Source organism: Hemitrygon akajei, chromosome 7 (assembly GCF_048418815.1).
Source record: "Hemitrygon akajei chromosome 7, sHemAka1.3, whole genome shotgun sequence".
NCBI lineage: Eukaryota > Metazoa > Chordata > Chondrichthyes > Myliobatiformes > Dasyatidae > Hemitrygon > Hemitrygon akajei.
In genome coordinates, this window is record NC_133130.1 from 93,867,303 (window position 1) to 93,887,472 (window position 20,170).

The 20,170-nt window shown below is 44.0% G+C and overlaps 1 protein-coding gene across 1 annotated transcript in view; it reads right to left on the minus strand.

Moving 5' to 3' along the window:
- sash1a (SAM and SH3 domain containing 1a) overlaps positions 1–9,254 on the minus strand; it is a 134,211-nt gene extending 124,957 nt beyond the window's left edge. The window contains exon 1 of the mRNA XM_073051456.1: positions 8,380–9,254. Coding sequence (XP_072907557.1) covers positions 8,380–8,850 — 471 coding nt within the window. The 5' untranslated portion in view covers positions 8,851–9,254. The remainder of the gene's footprint in view (positions 1–8,379) is intronic.
- Positions 9,255–20,170: the final 10,916 nt, after the last annotated feature.

Here is a 20,170-nt window from a genome sequence, read left to right on the forward strand (position 1 = left end):
ACCAGAGCAATCTCACAGGCTGTACTCCCTGGATCCATTCCCATTCCCGCTTTGGATCCTTCCCCACTGCAGTTCAGCTCAAAACACTCAAACTAACAAGAATTTAAGAAAATTAACTGCAATGTTCAGGAAACAGATTTGCAGCAAGCAACCCTAAAAACTTCATGACTTGCATTTCCCACAATGTATGCTGAGCATTTAGCCAAAAGAAGATTGTTTTTGTATAATCTCCTCGAGGTTTCTAAGGATATAACAAGCCATTCATTCCACTGACTTGATAACAACTCTCTGAGATATCTCACCAATCTGCTTCTCCACGCTCTCTTCTTACTTCCGACAGCGTCGATTGCATGCAGACTTGACAGAAGCTTATAAAATTATGAAAGGCAACAATACCACAGGCAACTGGTGTCCTTTTTGCCAGGGTGAAATGATTAATAGTGGAGGGCATGCATTTAAAGTGAAAGGCGAAGATTCAAAGGAGATATGCAGGGCTGGTTTTGTTTTACACACTGAGTGGTGGGTGCCTGATATGTTTTGCCAGGGGTGAAAGTGGAAGCACATACAACAGAGGCATTCTCTTAGAAAGGCACGGGAATATGTGGAGAACAGAGAGATTTGGATCACGTGCAGGCAGAAGGGATTAGGAGTCATTAGCTTAATTAGTTCAGTATCACATGGTGGGCCGAATGGCCTGTTCTTGTACCACAATGTTCTATTTCTCAGTAATTATTCTCTCACTTGCCCAAAAAACCCCTCTACTCCCCAATTCTACCCACCTATCTATCGCATGGGCTATTTCCAATTGCTCTTTGATCTGCCAGCACATCGTTGGGACTTGGGAGCAAACCAGAGCACCTGGGGGAAATCCAGGCAGTCACAGGGCAAACATACAAACTCCACACAGACAGCGCCCAGATCAGAATTGAAGATGGGTACCTGCAGTGACTAGGCAGCCACCGAAACGGCTGCACCACCTGCAATCCTACGGGTTTGAGTTTGAAACGTTGACTGTTTATTCTTCTTTGTAAATGCCGCCTGACATGCTGAGTTCCTTCAGCATTTTCTGTGTGTTACTATAAAATATTTTCATCCGTGGAAGTTCCAAAGTACAAGGGTTATTAACGTACTATAAATAAGTGATAACTTCAAAGAACTGAGCTTCTGCTTTGATTGCCTTTATTTCTTGCAGAGCATCAAGAAAGCTCACCTCTCTCCCGGGATACTGATGGACTTTTACCGCTGTACATTGAGAGCATACTCACCAACTGCATCTCAGTGTGGTATGGCAATTGTCCCGTATCGGACCGCAAAGCACTCCAGCGGGTGGTGAAAACTGCCCAGTGGATTATCGGCACCCAATTGCCCACCATTGAGAACATCTACCATAAATGCTGCCTGGGCAGGGTGAAAAGCATTATCAAGGATGCATCTCACCCTAACCATGGACTTTTTACTCTCCTCCCATCCGGTAGGCGCTACAGGAGCCTCCGCTCCCGCACCAGCAGGTACAGGAAGAGCTTCTTCCCTGAGGCTGTGACCCTGCTGAACCTCACATCACAGTGCTATGCAGTATTGCACTCATATTGGACTGTCTCAATATTGTGTGCTGTAGCACTTACTTTTTATTCGCAGTTATTTTGTAAATAACACTATTCTTTGCATTTCTGGTCAGATGCTAACTGTATTTCATTGGCTTTGTATCTGTACTCGACACAATGACAATAAAGTTGAATCTAATCTAATGCAAGTATGCTATAATACTTATCTGTATAATATTTACCAAGTTGATTGCTTCCTGGTTAATTGCTTGAGAGAAATCCCTGGTTTGATTCGCTGCTGAACCAGTTTAAGGACATCATGATTGCAAGGCAAAGGAGTAACCATTGCCTGGCCCTTGACAGCGATGGGGAGGTTGGGAAGTTGTGCAAAGCATTCTGTAACCACTGAAATGGACTTGCTAATCCTGTCACTAGAGAAGGGAGGAATTGGTGGGGGGGGGGGGTCTGATGCTTGATAGTTCTGAGTCTGTACTTACTGGAGTTTAGAAGAATGAGGAGGGAATATCATTGAAGCCTATCAAATATTGAAAGGCCTAGATAGAGTGGACATGGAGGGTGTTTCCAGTAGTGGAATAATTTAAGACCAGAGGGCCTCAGAATATGCAGCAATGTTCATTTAGAACACAGATGAGGAGAAATTTCTTTAGCCAGAGGGTGGTGAATCTGTGAACTTCATTGCCACAGACAGCTGTGCAGGCCTTATCATTTGGTATACTTAAAGTGGAGGCTTATAGGTTCTTGATTAGCAGGGATGTCAAAGGTTATGGGGAGAAGGCAGATGTAAGGGGTTGAGAGGGGTAATAAATCAGCCATGATGGAATGGTGCTGCAGACTCAATGGGCCGATTGGCCTACCCTTGTCCCTATGTCTTATGGTCTTATAGTCTGAAAGGCAACATCCTATTAAATGAAATCAAAATATCATGAAAGTGTATTGTCTGAAGCATTTTACATGAACAGCTACCCCACTCTCAGGAACTGCTATCACTGGGTACTAAGGGGCTGAGACCATCAAAAAGCCTCTCAAATGTTTCACCGGCAACACAAGTGAATCTGCAGATGCTGGAAATAAATACAAAACACAAGATGCTGGTGGAACTCAGCAGGCCAGACAGCATCTATGGGAGGAGGTAGTGACGATGTTTCGGGCCGAAATCCTTCATCAGGAAGTGTTTCGGCCTGAAACGTCGTCACCACCTCCTCCCATAGATGCTGTCTGGCCTGCTGAGTTCTGCCAGCATTTTGTGTTTTGTATCAAATGTTTCACCGATGCTTTGCTTAAGCAGGACTCATTGGTGGTATTGATACATTGTAAGGGAATGTTTGCATTGCTTTTATAATGAATGTAGATGATGACACATCTCAACTGTGCGGACAATGAATAGTCACTTTTTGGAAAAAAGAATCATGTCAGCAAGAAAGATGAAGAGTTTGGGTTAGAGCAAGGCCTGTAGAAACCACAGAAGATTTTACTGAATCGTCCTGTTTTGTTTCTACATACCTTACATTTGAGCTCACTCGAGAACTTTGGCTCTCTAAATATAACAGGAGTGGCTTGAGGCATCTGGCCTGGCATAATCAGGAAGAAAGATTTTGCTCACCTAAATAAGGCAGCAAGCCTACCCCCCCCCCCCCCCCCGTACTACTGAATTCTCAAGTGAGCTTTGCTCTTTTAAGAAATAGTTATTGATGCGATGCCGAAGGTGGTGAAGTTCGGTGGATTTCAACACAGAATCCTAGTGAGGAACCTTCCTTGGCAAACTTTGACCCTGCGGCTCTCAGAAGAGCATCTGATTATTGTATGATCTCTCTGTAATGGGTTAACATTGCCACATCTTTCTTAAGAGATAGTATCATTTTCACATTACACCAGAAGAATGCTGCGATACTTGCTGTGATATTTCCATGTAAATCCTAATACTTTAATATTTCAACATAATTTCCCAAGAGACACCATATCACTTTCTCACATATTGTCACATTTGCATGTGAATATTCTCAGGGGATACTGTATTATTTCCAACTTATCTCTCAGGGATACTATCAATCTCTTTCAGAAAGAAGTTGTATAACACTATCTCTCAGGAGATACTGTAACAGCTTTACTCTCCCTCTCTTGTATGATATCACAATCTTTCCACACCGATTCCCAGGACGTAGCGTCACAATCCTGTATTATCTTTTTCAATGGTACGATGACATTTCCAAATTACTTGCAAGATGACGCTGGCGAAACACGGCGATGTGTTGTGGGCAGTTTTGAACTTCTCAGGAGATACTGTAACATTTCTACATTTTCTCTTGGCAGTTACTGTATCCTTTACAACATTAGATCTGTCAGGAGATACAATCGCACTCCCTCATTACCTTGCAGGAAATATTGCAATATCTCCAGACAATATGACAGGCAGATTTATCACATTTACATATGATCTCTTTCATATTTTCATGTCATATCCCTCAAGAGAAACTATTACTTCCATTTTTCTCTCTCGCAGGAGCTAATCCATAACTTTCACTTTAACAAAGTGAATACTGTAATATTTCAAGGTTAGCTCTCCAGAGTCAGTGTATTATTTCCATTTGATCCTTCACTGAACATGTCACTTTTGCAGGAGATATTGTATTATTTCATCACGGCAGTCAGAGCGGTCTAATATTGCTATATATTCTCTACTAATTGCACAACCTTCCTCTCAGAAAATACAGCAACATTTTCCCATTTTATTACCACATAACCTCTCTCAAGGAATTCTTCATCTCCCAGAGAATTGTGGGAGATTTCCACCAGATCTCTCAGGAGGAACTGCAAGATTTCCACGTTATTTTCTCTGAGAAGTGCCCAAATGACTCCATTAATCACTTTCTGAAGATACTACAGCACCTCCGTATCAACAGTCTGAGGAGATCGGGTCACATATGCACAGTTTCAATCCTGATGAATGATTGGAGACCTGAAGCATTAACAGCATTGAGGACATCTTCACAAGGTGATGCCTCAAAAAGGAGGCATCCCTCATTAAGGATCCACATCACCCAGGACATGTCCTCTACCATCAAGGAGGTGGTACAGGATCCTGAAGACACACGCCCAACATTTTAGGAACAACTTCTTCCCCCCTGCCAGATTTCTGAATGGACAATGAACCAACTCATGAACACCACTTGACTACCTTTTGTTCCCTTTTGTGCAATTTCTTTAATATTGCTTATTGTAATTTATACTTTTTAATGTATTGCACTGTACTGCTGCCACAGAACAACACATTTCACAATATATGTCAGTGATATTAAGCCTGACTCTGATTGTTTCCTTCTCTACAGAGGCTGCTTAACCTGCTGGGTATTTCATGCACTTCCAGGTCTTCTTTCAGATTTGCAACATCTGGAGCATTTTGCTTTTGTGCTGATGTTATACTTTTTTCAGCTGACACTGCATGCTTTCCAAATTCTATCTCTGAAAATTCCTTGAAACCTGAGCATTACCCCCAGGGGTCTGTTTTAAATTTAGACAAAATACTGTCAGAAGATATCTTCACACAGTCTCATTATTTTCCTAAGATTATGCTGTGATGTAATATAATTTAATCATGCTTTCAGAATCTACTGTGCTCCCTTGAACTTTTAGCTTCAGAGATTCGGTGGTGAGTGTCTTTGAAATGCCTGCTATGTTCAGTCAAATTATGTTTAAAAAAAATTATTTGCAAATGGAATTAAAACAATTATACTGGCCCACGATAAAAAGAAATTGAAAGTACTATCTTTAACACAATGCACAGTGTTCCTTCAAATGTCAATCATTTTAACACTCTGCCAACTTTCCCTGGTTTCGGTGTAACAAGAGGTCATTTTCAATCTCCAATTCAGTGTCAAACTGGTTGTCAGGGCCACATAATATGCTGCTCGGGAAAGGTTACCTAGGTAACAGGGCCAGCTGAGCAAAAATTGCCAATTTCCACGATTGACAGAGGATTGTGATCTCCAGAATATTGAGTGTGTTTGAAAGATGAAGTATTTGCAGGAAAAAAATCTCATGCCTATCAGGTGCTGTGTTACAGGGCAGTACACAGCTTGACCATTCCATTTTTAAAATCGCCAGCCCTTGCAACCTTCAGCTACTGCTCCTGCACAATTCACTGCAAAGTACCTCCGCATTCTGCACCGTTCCCAAAGTGGCCAGGGCGGAATACCATAACTATAAACCAACAACCACATCATTTGTCAGGCAAAACGAGGGAAACACTCTGATAAAACGTTCCTGAATGAAAAGAGTCGGGCTCTTTGGGACAAGCTGTGTGAAGAATGCACCAAGCCTGGAATAGTGTCAATAATTGGTTTTCTCTCACTTCGAGTATATTTAACACCCCACGACTTGTCAGCACTTTTGCCCCTCAAAATATGATTGAAACAGCTCAGAATTAATTTACACTTACATACGGATGCTCAGGGGTTCCTAGTTCCTTGTGATGTCTGTCTAAATTTTATCAAGAATACATCAATCAAGAACATCATTATGCTTTTCCCTTCATTGTTATAGGAATGAGCAAACCCAACCAAACCTCAGTCGAATTGAATAAAAGATTTTGGAATCTGTGTCGTTTGAGTTCATTTACATATACATGTTCATTTACATGTTTGATACATAGCCCAAAACATGTCAACTCTGCAGTGGGAAAAGTGTGTTGGCCATATATTCCTATAGGAAGCACATGTTTAAGAAACAAGTGGCTGATGCTATATCGTGGTGGAATTACAGAGATCTGTAGAATGGAAAGCCATTCATTTCATAGTGTCCATTCCAGTTCTTTGCTGGAGCAGCTGCAAAATAATTCCATGCTCTCTCAGTCAGTGCATCTTGCCTCTGGCTTCAAATATTAATTCAGGCAAACAACCCCTGCCTGGTAGCAAAATCAGAGTGTATTTGTCTATTTGCTCCCCCTGTGATAAATCTCAATTCAAGATCACCTCAGCCCACACCCTTTAAAATAAAGCTTCCATTAAAGTTCCTCGAAGTGTTCTCAATTTCAATTGAAAAAAATCTCCTGTATCGAGCCTGCACTGGCATCATCAGTACATACACTGAACACTCTATCAAAACAGCACATAGAGCTCACATTGGAACATTTGTTATGTACCCATGTAGAAACATAGAAAACGTACAGCACAATACAGGTCCTTCGGCCCACAAAGTTGTGCCGAACATGTCCCTACCTTAGAAATTACTAGGCTTACCCATAGCCCTCTATTTTTCTTAGCTCCATGTACCTATTCAAAAGTCTCTTAAAAGAGCCCATCGTATCCGCCTCCACCACCGTTGCTAGCAGCCCATTCCACACACTCACCACTCTCTGAGTAAAAAAAACTTATCCCTGACATCTCCTCTGTACCTACTCCCAAGCACCTTAAACCTGTGTCCTCTTTTGGCAGCCATTTCAGCGCTGGGAAAAAGCTTCTCGACTATCCACACAATCAATGCCTCTCATCATCTTATACACCTCTATCAGGTCACCTCTCATCCTCCAAGGAGAAAAGGCCAAGTTCACTCAACCTCTTATCGCTCCAAGGAGAAAAGGCCGAGTTCACTCAACGTATTCTCATAAGGCATGCTCCCCAATCCAGGGAACATCCTTGTAAATCTCCTCTGCACCCCTTTCTATTGTTTCCACATCCTTCCTGTAGTGAGGTGACCAGAACTGAGCACAGTACTCCAAGTGGGGTCTGACCAGGGTCCTATATAGCTGCAACATTACCTCTCGGCTCCTAAATTCAATTCCACGATTGATGAAGGCCAATACACCATATGCCTTCTTAACCACAGAGTCAACCTGCGCAGCTGCTTTGAGTGTCCTATGGACTCGGACCCTAAGATCCCTCTGATCCTCCAAACTGCCAAGAGTTTTACCATTAATACTATATTCTGCCATCATGTAGGCTGTAAATATATATAGCTGATTCCTTTATATGCCCATAATACTTAAATACTTGGATGTTTCCATTTATCAGTTCAAACATACAAAACTCTTAAAGGTTTTACAGGCAAGTTAATGCAGGTGGTCTAAGACCGAAGGGTACTGTTTGAGAATTGAGGCGCTGGCCATTTAGGAGCGAGATCTCCGCTCCCAGAGCGTGGTGAACTTGGAGTGTTGGAAGGCTGTGGAGGCTCAGCAATTGTGCTCATAGAAGACACAGACAGATTTCAGAACATTACGAGAATCAACAGACACAGGACATGGGGAAATTCGGGGCAACAGAACCATTTCATACAATCTTAACAACTAGTAGAGCAAATTTGAACGGCCAAAGGGCCAAGCCCTGCTCTCACCTCATATCTTGTTCTGAGAATGCACTGGATTTCTTATATTGAGGACATCTAACTGCTGACCAGCATTTTGTATTTCTGTCTGGTTTGAACCCACCCATAAATTCCTTCAGTATTGCATCAAAGTCAATTACTGGACAATCTCACATACTTCCCACAAATGCCCAATCAACTTCAAGGCGAGACGAATCTGTACATTGTTATGCAGTGATTTACAGATTGCGCTATCTTTTGAAAAATGGTCAAATTCGGACAGAACTGTAACTCAGATGCTTATTGTGAGTATCCCCTACGAGTCTGCTCTACATATGACAGCCATCTATCCATGGGGTCACGCCCCTCTCTAAATGCTCATCACACGTAACGGGATCACAATCTCCTACAACCTTCCGTAATCAGCACACCTTTTGGAGTAACCAGCCATGCGTTTGCTGTGAGGCAGCTGCCGATTCCCTCACCAAACCTTGTATTAAGACTCCTTTCCCACCTCATCACCCACCTTGTAGTGCGGAAGTTTCCGCAAATAACTGCCGCTCCGCCGCCGCTTCTCTTTGATCTTCAGCATGAGTTTGGAATAAATTACCCTCTTCTTATGGCTTCCTCTCCTTTTTGACCCCATGGTGTTCTGCAATTCCCTACTGGCGCCCCGTGTTCTCTTCCACAGCAGGGTCCGAAACCTAGGCTGGCATTCCTTCAGTTTGGCATAAACGCTGGGCTGGCAAAGGGCTCCAGCCCACGGTTCCAAAGTGAAATAGACCACCGCACCAGTTTCTTCTTCCTCGCGGAGCCGTGCTACAGCGGCTTTGATGAGATGCCGGTGCCCGGGGCTCTCAACCCCAATAGCGTCCAGATCCGGCTCCCCAATCTGTTTACAAACCTCCAGGTCATCGTAGCCGTTGTCCAAGAAGGATTCACCATACTGGGATAATTTCAGGCTCTTTAACCACTCCAGTACGATATTAGTACCCATTGAAGCAAAAGGGATTCAGTAACAAGTGACCTGGGATGGGTTAAGGACTGGAACAGAGATTAAAGGTGCGGAACACTGTTATCAGGATCAGGGACGAGACGGCTTTACGCTTGTAAAACACGAGGGATAAAATGGGGAGAGGGCTGAGAAGAAGAATTAGACTGGGATTGAGATGAGGAATGATTCTGGGCATAGGCTCGGCATCGTTGTAGGCGGGAGGGATCAAGGCTGGAATGGGACAGAGATGTGAAATGAAGATCCAGTTTGGGTCGGGGTTAATATCGGGGAGCTACAGCTGAAGTGGACTGCGGGGTGGTGGCCACAGGCGGATTGAGTCCGACCCCTCGCTTCCTCCCTCCCACACTCACTTACTCACTCGTTCGCTCCCTCCCTCCCAGCGGCTCCCGCAGATTTTCTCGAGGTCCATTGCTCACACCCCCCGCCCCGCCCCTCTCCCCTCCGACAACAACCGGCGGATGGTCCAGCGCCCACAGACACAACCGCTCCTTCCAAGTGACAAGCAACCGGACGCAGTCTCCGCGTCCTGGGCGGGAGCCGAGGGTTGCGGCGCTGCCCAGCCCTCCCCGACGGTCGGTGCCCCCGGGGCCAGCCCACCAGCTCGCCTCCTCCCGTGGCCGCGCCGGCTCCCAGGCTCCGACCGGCGCGCAGGCAGCCGGCTGGCGACGCCGCGCCGACAGCGACCTCCAGCGGGCAGCGGGCAGGCGGCCGCGCAACTCACCCGCTCCGCCAAGGAAGGTGGCATCCCGGGCAGAGCGAGGTGTTTCAACCTGCACCAGCGGCCGGGCTTGGGCTTGGGCTTCGCCAGGACCAGTCGACAGCAGGCTTGGTCACGGCACCGGTCCAATGAGCGGAGCTCCAGATGTGAAGCAGGAGTGCCTGTCCGATGTGTCACGTATGAGAGTCCTGGTCAAACCAAGGTCAACTGGCACCAAAGAGTTCGTCAGATGTTGGTTGGGATTGCTGAAGGTCAACCATGAAAACGCCAGGGTATGGTTGCAGGAATTCCTCAGGGCACTGCTCTAGGCGAAACATCTTCGGCTCCATCATTCATTAATGGCCGTTTTCCCAACTTAAAATCAGGAGTGTGGATGTTTACAGATGACTGCACCAAGATCAACAACCTCAGCATCAAAATCATGGCGGTCGCAAGAGACCAGAAACTTCGATCACCGCATTCTCCTCACTACGCAGACTAGGGGCAACTTACAGCGGACTATTAGCCTATCAACCTAAATGTCTTGTGGGGTGGAAGAACGTGTAAACACCCCCAAAGACAGGATTGGAGGTCAGGTCTAAACGAGGGGGGCAATGGACTCGGGGCACCACTCAGTCTCCTGTGGGCTGGGAGTGGTTTGATTCCACCACAATAACAACAACGGCTAAACAAAATTAAAAGTTGCCTTAACAAAATTTAAATCATCAGAAAAAAATTCTTCTCATCACCATACCACCCCTCCCCCTTTCTTCTGTAACACTGAGAAAGACTTATTTTCACTTCATTTCTGACAAGTGGATGAAGCCAGGATCAGTGGGCATTCCACGCAAATCACCACATGGACTTAACAGATTGCGGTCTTGGTACAGCAGAGAGCTCCAAGACCACTGGAGATCAGACTCTACAGCACAGTTAATTAAACCATGGACTCAGAGAGAAAGGCAGACACAAACAGGCACATTATACAGATGCAGTCTGACTACATGAAACAGGTGCAAAGACACATTACTGCCCACACTTTCTTAGTTAGCCTTGTCCCTCATCTCCCTCCAGCGGATCCCTTCCAGTTCTCTCCTCTTAGTCAATGCAACCCTCCCCTCCCCCTTTCAGTTCACCCCACTCCTCCTGCCCTTCTCCAGTGATACACCTCCTTCACTTCCTGCTCTTCTACCTTCTTTTCCACTCCTCCACCAAACCCAATGCTTGGACTTCCCTGCTCTCCACCGACCAACCGCTCACTCTCTCCTGAAACGAGGCTGCCCTGACCCCCCAGTCTTCACCCAGCACCGATCATCCTCTTCAAGGCCACCCCCAGTTGGTGATAACCTTGTCATAGCAGCCTCTGGTCCAGTCCAAACCTATTCCTCCCTACCCCTCTGATAAACCTTCCGTCTCTGCCTGATGTAATAATGTGGTTGACCTGAGCTTACACTGAGCAGCAGCAGACTACTGTTCCCCCTCTTGCTTACTCTGCATGGATCATGGTTTATCTTTAATGCAACATTACTCCCCCGACATCCCTCGATTCCCGTCACGCCCACATCTGTTCAACATACTCAGTCTCCATGACCCTCGAGTAGAGGATCCTAATGATTTGCCACTTTCTGGGTAGAGAAATTCATTTCTCAACTCAATCCTAGACAGCCTACCCATTATTTTGGAACTGGTTTCAGACACACCCATTGCAAACCCTACATCAACCACTTCAAGCACTGTAAGAACTTTGTATATTTCAGTGTGATTGCTTTGCCTTTTTCAAAATTCGGTCGGGCATGCCTAATAGCTCTTCAAAAACATCCATCATTCCAAGAATAAATCTGGGGAGTATCAGAAGGGTGCATACTTAGCCTTTAAAAATGTCTCGAATAATGATTTTAGAAGTTATCAGATTATTGCAGCTTGGCACACAGGGAGATAAGACCCATGTGAGGTTCCTGATGAGGCAGGGTTGAGGGCATGAGATAATTGGATCAGTGCATGTGCCTGTAATTAAGTCCCAGTGCAGCTGGCTTCACAGTGCTGCACTGGCTGGAAGGTGAACAGATGCAGAGATTTGGGGCATCATGAATTACTGATTAGAGGTGCAGGTGAAAGCAAGCTTCACAACGGGAATCTACTGTAAGTCTAGAAAAAGAATACTTTTCTCTTTACCTGTTATCGTACAAGTCTCTAGCACATTTTCTTTGAAGAATACAGTTAAATTTACATGACCTTCAGCTTGATGCTGCAATTGAACACAGGCTTAAAAACAGAACAAGAAATCCCAGTATATTTCCTAATTTCTGGTAAATTGCTCCCAACCTATCTGGCCCACATAGCTGTCTCTATTCCTTCCTGGGAGACTGTCTCGCTGAACACCTACACTCTGTCCGCCAGAGAAAGCAGGATCTCCCAGTGGCCACACATTTTAATTCCATGTCCCATTCCCATTCTGATATGTCTATCCATGGCCTCCTCTACTGTCAAGATGAAGCCACACTCAGGTTGGAGGAACAACACCTTATATTCTGTCTGGGTAGCCTCCAACCTGATGGCATGAACACTGATTTCTCTAACTACCGTTAATGCCCCTCCTCCCCTTCTTACTCCATCCCTGATTTATTTATTTCCCCCTTCCTTTTTTTCCTCTTTCTGCCCATCACTCTTTGCCTGTTCTCTATCTCTCTCTGGTGCTCCCCCCCCTTTCTTTCTCCCTAGGCTTCCCATCCCATGATCCTTTCCCTTCTCCAGCTCTGTATCACTTTCGCCAATCACCTTTCCAGCTCTTAACTTCACCTCACCCCTTCTTGTTTTCTCCTATCATTTCGGGTCCCCCCCCCCACTTTCAAATCTCTTACTGTCTTTTCTTTCAGTTAGTCCTGACGAAGGGTCTCGGCCCAAAATGTTGACTGTACTTCTCCTTTATAGATGCTGCCTGGCTTGCTGCTTTCCACCAGCATTTTGTGTGCGTTTCTTGAATTTCCAGCATCTGCAGAATTCCTCGTGTTTGTGTTTTCTATTCCTTCCTTCTCCTTCTCCAACTGACCATTACCCAGCAGCTTCTTCCAATAGTTCCCCTCCTCCACTAATCCCATCTAACCTCCCAAACTCCCTTCCTGTATTCCAGACACCATCTTCCTTTCCTCTCAGATTCACCATCTTCAGCCTTCGTCATCTCTATCTCCTCCCAGTTTCTGGTGCTGTTCCCACCTCTCTATCCCCACCCCTCAATCTTTCGGTTCTAAATACTTGAAACATGGATTATCCAATTCCCTCCATATTTCCTGACTGACCTGCTGCATTCCTTCAGTATTTGGAGGCAAGCGAGACCGCAGATACTGGAAATCTGGGGCAACACACAAAGCACCGGAGGTGTTCAGCCAATCCAAAATGGACAGTTGACATTTTGAGTCAAGGACCTCAAACAGTTTTTAATATTGGGTTTTCAGAGACATATAAAATTAATAGAATTGAAGTAAGTGATTACAAAAGCTGAAATCAATGAATGTTTCTAGAACCAGATGAAACACAAGCAGTTAGAATTAAAATCATTAGACGTAAGCAAAGTAATTAAGATTCTAGCTTAATATTTGCCTCCTAATCTCCAGCCTTGAAACTCCGTTGTAATCTAAATGGCAATGTCCTGGAATCCCAGCAAGATGTATTCCTATCATTGGACTTCATATGGAGTCCAGAGACAGATTCAACTCCATAAACATAAGAAAGTCTGCAGATGCTGGAGACCCAAAGAAACACACACAAAATGCTGGACGAACTCAGCAGGTCAAGCAGCAGCTACTGAGATGAATAAACAGTTGACATTTCAGGGTAAAACCCTTCTTCAGGACTGGAAAGGAAGGGGGAACAAAATGGTGGAAGGAGGGGAAGGAGGATAGCGAGAAGGTGATAGGTGAAGCCGGGTGGGTAGGAAAGATAAAGGGCTGGAGAAGAAGGAATCTCTACCTTCAACAAGATTCAGCTCTACATTCCCCACCAACCCTTACAACGGTCAACAGGTGATCAACTCAAAGCACAAGGTTGCAAATTCAGGACTTCAGATTGAATGACTGCATATGGGCAATTCCAGACACGCTGTGGACTGTTATCTGCAGAGTTACTGATATTATGGTAAATGCTCACAGTTTTCTTGTGGGATCATCAGAACCTGGCGTGAAAGTTTCTGATGGGATTCTGTAACCCAGTCAACAAGATTTTTAATAATATATTGTTACGTACCCCGTAACTGGGTCACTTACCAGCAAAGCTAGAGAGATCCGTTGAAGTCTGATGGTACTATTTTTAACAGTATTTATTGATAAAAATACACAAAAATAATATCAATGCAAACATACAGATAATATATGTCGTCAATACTAAATCTAAAAGCGTGGGTATAATAATAATCAATGAGAAATAGCTCTATCGTTGTCTAGGGGATAATGTATTGTCCGATGGAAATATAAAAGTCACTCGTTCATTCAGGCTGCAGCTTTTGGTTGGAGAGAGAGACGATGTTTTTAGAACTTGCCCGTTTTCCTTTTTATGATGTCGATCCTTCGAAATGTCGTCGGTGGTGATCTCTTCTTTAGCTAAGCCGTCTTCCGTGGTAGGGCCTCAATCCCGGGGCAACGGGAAAGGACACACGTGGGCCTTCCACCGGCTGTCGCTATTAAACGCTGTCACGGGATTTCTAGTGTTTCTCCAGGTGCGTCTAAAGGGGTTGTTCCCCAGACCTTCTTTTATCCTCACTCACGGGGTGTCAGATGTCAATCAGGTTGGGATGATGCCCTCCCCCAACCAGCCCACGTTGCTCATTCCTTGAGGGCTTCGATGAATAGCACAGTGCTCAATACACAATTCCGTCTCCAAGAGACAATGGCCGTTTCCCCTGGCTTTGTATCGCTGAGGGGCCAGGACATTCCAAACCCCTTGTGGATTCTGCGTGTCTTTCTCTCATTTCCTGGGTCTCCTGACCTGAATTAATAGCGATCTTGTGATTCTCAAAAAGGAGGGGGCTACTTTGTACCCTTCGGCCCCTCAGAGTTGGGGCACAGGCGTAACAATATATATAAAATAAAGATGCTTGAGACTCTACCTTTAACTATCAACCAAAAACCGAACCAGTTTACATCAAGCATCAGAACCCCTAGAATGCTATTAAACTCCCAACTATTTTGGACCCTTCTGCTCAACATGGGGTTTTAAAAGCATATTTCTATAGTTCTTGGTTATAGTTTACATACATGTTCAAGATTCAGATCAAAAACACAATACATTTGCTTGTCGCTGTTAGGAGTGCTGTGTAGGATCGGTACTACTCTGATCCTGCTTCAGATAAAATCCCCATGAATTCCCCCTTTTTTTCCCTATGTTATACTCTGCTGGTTGCTCAGAGTAATAGACCCTTTGGCCAGCCATGTCCATGCCAACCCAGCAATTACCTGTTGCATGCTAACACCATTTACCATCATTTGCTCTATAGCCTTCTATACCTTGGAAATACAAATGTTTGCTCAAATACTTTTCTAAGTGTTCTGAGAATCTCTGCCTCTACTTAGTCCCCTCAAGCAGTGTGTTCCAGATTACAGTTCTGGTGGGGGGAGAAAGATCTTCTGATTCCTTCTAACCCTCACCTTAATCCTTTCCCCACAGTTTTCAGACATCCCCTAAGGGGAAAAATGCTCACTCTCCACTTATCTAGGCCCATCATAATCTTTTATTTCTCCATCATCTTCTTTCATCTCCAGTTGAAGGAAAGCAAAGACAAGCTATCCAGTATCTCCTCAAGGAAGGTAGTTCATCCCAGGCAACATTGTGGTAAATCTCCTCAGCATCTTCCCCAGAGCAATCACATTTTGTTCAGTAAGATTGACTGTACTGCCTGTTCCTGTAACATTTGTTTTCCCAGGACTTCGGGATGTGTAGCTCCACACCTCCGGAGCTTTTTCTTCAACTTTTTTTTTCGAAGAAGGACTTTTAAAACCAATGTCATTCATTTCTTACAGCTTTCAATGTTCCACAGTCCTTCACTTACATTTCACAGTTTTAAAAATACCTGAACCAGTTTTATTCAGCCACTATCTTTGAATAAAATCTGCAAGTCCAGATGATGGGACATGATAAAAGTAGTTTTTATTCACTGAGAACCTCACAACAGTTTCATCCGCTGTTCTTTCCCACATTCCCTGAACAAGGCCAGACTTTGAGAGATAGAGATAAGGTAAATGCAAGCAGCCTTTTCCCACTGAGTCTACAACCAGAGGTCACGGCGTAAGGGTGAAATGTGAATAGTTTAAGGGGAACATGAGGGGAAACTTCTTCACTCAGAGGGTCATGAGAGTGTGGAATGAGGTACCAGCACAAGTGGTCTACACGAGTTTGATTTCAACATTTAAGAGGAATTTCGATAGGTACATGGATAGTAGGGATATGGAGGGCTATATATGGATAGTAGGGATATGGAGGGCTATATATCGTGAGGTAAGGAGGTGCGGGTCGATGGGAATAGACAGTTTAGTTTCGGCATGGACTAGACGGACTGAAGGACCTGTTTCTGTGCTGTACTTCTCGATGACTTTCCAACTGCAGCTCAAAAATCACCAGGTGCAAGCCAGCAGCATTCAATAATTACTCCAGTATCAAGGGGGCTCTCACCTTTATTATGATGAGGAGATCATGACAGTGTCACAAACAAAAAACATATGCAATGTATTGAAGTTTCCTGCTAAGGCTGCATAGTGAGAGTATTGGGGTGGATGCAGAGATTCAGTGAGTGACCAGGGGTATTGGAGTTAGAATATAATACAGAAAAATGTGGAGCCAACTGCATTGGTGGAAATAAGGAGAAAAGCAGGGCATTTCTGAAATGGGAAGAAAATCCTTGCATTGCCCTGGAAGCTCCTATGGGCTCTCCTGTGCCGTGCCAACGCCATGGATCACAAAACCCAGGCAAAGAGCAGAGCCAATGGACAATCTTTCTCCCGTTGATGTCAGCCATCCTTTGCCTTGGTAGTTTTATTGTTATGGACTTACACTGGACCGTGGATAATATTTCCCTGAGACAGCAAGGGTTTTCTGCTGAGCACTCACAGGGCGGTACTGCAGATCTCCACAGACTTGCCTTCAGAATCAGGTTTATTATCACAGATGATGTGAAATTTGTTGTTTTGTAGCAGCAGTACAGTGCAAAGATGTAACTATAAGTTACAAAAATAAATATTGACAAAAAAAGGAATTATGAGGTGTCACTCATGGACTATTCAATATCTGATGGCGGAGAGGAAATAAGCTGTTTCTGAATCACGAAGTGTGGGTCTTCAGGCTCCCTATGGTAGTAATGAGATGAGGGCATGCCCTCGATGTCGAGGGTCCTTGGTGATGGATGCTACCCTCTTGAGGCACTGCCTCTTGGAGATGTCCTCAATGGTGAGGAGGGTTGTGCGGTGATGGAGCCGGCTGTCTATAATGCTCTGCTACTGATTGTCACCACCCAATATGGAGTGATCAATTACCCCTTCACTGGACAACCATCTACCACCACCATGGTCTTGGAATCACCAGTGCTGTGAGCTTGTGCCCCTGTCAATGTGTATACTGTTAATTCTTGGTGCTGTCTGATGTTCCGGCAGTGGAGAATCCCTCTGTGGCCACTTCCCCTGCTGAGCATTCTGATTGCTTCTGCCTTTCAGGCCATTGTGACCTACGGATTTACCACGAGAGGTGCTTCGTCCATTACCAGATTCCTTTGTTTGTTCAATGCTCACACCTCAGAATGGGATGCTGAGTGAAACAAACTCACCTCCTGAAACCATTTCTGTACTGGTGACCATCCCACTGCTCCCTCTAAAGGGGATTTGTTACATTAAATAGCTTCACCCAAATTCTCTCATCAGTGAGTCGAACGAACAGGAAATTTCATACTGCCTGACCCGAAAGTTCTGGAAATTGCATGTTTTTTCCCCCTTATCTTTTCAGCCTGGCCATATATTCCCTTTGATGTCTGACTGCACATTTCCAAAACTGCAGGTCTCATAAAACTCCAGTCATACAGGATTAAAATGTTTCTTCAAGGTTTTCGCTATATTCTTGTGAGATTTTACTATATTCTCACTTGTACATAACTCTAAAACTTCCCTTTCATATATACTACATAGACCTAGTCTTCTGTCCTGGAATATGGAGTTTGGGAGGTTTCTCAAATTTATCAATGAATATTAACCGTGAGATATGGTAGGGATCAACAGCATCCTGGAATAATTCTGAGACGAAGAATTGAAGAATGACTGTCAAGCCATGTAAACTGGTATTTAGGGTTATAAAAGATTAGACATCTCCAAGGTAATGTGAATTCAGACTAGTATTGATCCTTTCAACAGCAGAAATTTAAGCAAAAGCAAGTTGAGAAATGCAAATCGAAAGAATTCCAGATCTGAAATAAAAACAGAAGAAATAAGAAATACTCCTCAGGTCAGGCAGTGCCTGTGGAAAGAGAAGTCTATTAAACATTTCAGGTTGAGGACTTTTCTTTGGAATGGGTATGATGGAAAACTCCAACTGTCCTCTATGAATCTGAGCTGAGATCCTCTCTACCTTCTCAGCAGCACAGTCACAAATTCATCAGGCTGAATTCAGTTGACCGCAACACCTGATTGAATTGATGATGAATCTGAAACTGCTTGCTGAGCAGTACTTGCCAACACGCCAAAGGATCTTGGCAGCCACATCCCAGCCAAGCAAAAGCTTGATTGAAGTTCACAAGTAGTGCACGTGGAGCTTAGCCCAGTCCGGACTCCAGTGGATACTCTCCACACAGATGGCTAGCTACTCACCTGGGGTTCTTTCAGTTTAGCTCCATCAGTACAATTAGTCTAACATAAGTGTAGTACAGCAAATCCAAACAGTAACATCAGCTACAGGAACCAGCTCAGGGTCAAATCAATAAGAGACTGATGCCACCTGGCTTGGTGGAACAGACAACGCCATTCAAACAGAAGAGCCAGCAGAAACGGAAGAGGACCAGCAATCCTGAAGACACTAAAACAATGATCCCTAATCTTGTGCAGTAAATTGTATGGAAACTTATCAAATGCTTTTGGAAGTCCAAGTATCCACTTGTTTCCTCTCATCTACCTGTTTGCTCCAGCCTCAACAATATTTTGGCAGAGTGACAAATTTGTTGATTCTACTTCATCACACTGTGATTTTCTAAGCCTGAATACCATAACAACTGATCCCAGTCATTCCCATAGCACTAATATGAAGCTAACTTGCCAAAGGTTCTTTCAGAGTTTTCTTGAATAGCAAGGGTGTATTAGTAACTCTCCTATCTGTGAGCACCATTGTAAAATCCAGGAAACTCTGGAAGTTGAAAACAACTGCAACTACAACTTCTTCAGCCAACTCTTTGAAACTTGCGAGCAGCAGGCCGCCAGAAAAAGAGCTGTGACTTGCATTCTTATTTGCTTAAAGTACTATCTATTTACCAATGCCAGTTTCTCTAAATTCCTTATTTTCAACAGTTGTCTGCTTTTCCACTCTTTTTGGAGTTTTTGAATGCCTAATCCATTAAGGCAGGTGAAAATGTCTTTGCTCTTTCTTAATCTCCATTATAATTTGTCCCATTGCTCCTTTTAAGATACCTCACAATTGGGTTTCCTTATACATTTATAATTCTGCTATTTTTAATATATTTTTAAAACTTACTTTGCTACTCAGCTTACATATTCCATTGTCTCTGTCAGTTTTCTGGTAATTATTGATTTTTAAAAGACTTTTCCCATCCTCAGACAAACATTACAAATTTTGGCAGTGCTGTTCTCATCTAACATTAATCTAGCGCTTCTATACTATGCAATGTCTGCAGTTTTCCAGTTAAACTTCTATCACTCAATGGATGAATACTTATTGAAAGCCATTGTTCAGCAACATGTAGTTCAATCAATGCATTCAATCTATATTTGTCAATTTGGTGCCAACAGCTGCATTGTTTACTATGTGCAGATTTAAGATCCCATTTTCAGACTGAACTAAGTCACACTCAGTATAAAATTCAATATTAGAGTCATTCTTTCCCAGAGCCTGTTTCACTATGAGGAGGAACCTGGGAAAATCAGTCCTCAATCCATGGTGAAATATCCCCTTCTCTTCTACAAACCATATTGAATGCCGCAGTATTGAGTAATGCTCATTGCAAGTTCAAATATTCTGCATCCATTGAGTCCTGCTTATCTTGCTTTCTCTTTTTCCACTAATAAAATGAGACCCATTGCATTATGCTGAATCCAAAATCATCTTTTCCCTTGTTGGTTCTTCAACACAGTATTCTATAAAAACTCTGCCACAAGAAATTCAGCAGATTCTGGTAATCTTGAACAGCATAAATGCAAAGACGAGGAAATCTGCAGATGCTGGAAATTCAAACAACACACACAATATGCTGGTGGAACACAGCAGGCCAAGCAGCATCTATAAGGAGAAGCACTGTCGACGTTTCGGGCCGAGACTCTTCGCCAGGACTAACTGAAAGGAAAGATACTAGGAGATTTGAAAGTGGTGGGGGGAGGGGGAAAATGCGAAATGATAGGAGAAGACCGGAGGGGGTGGGAT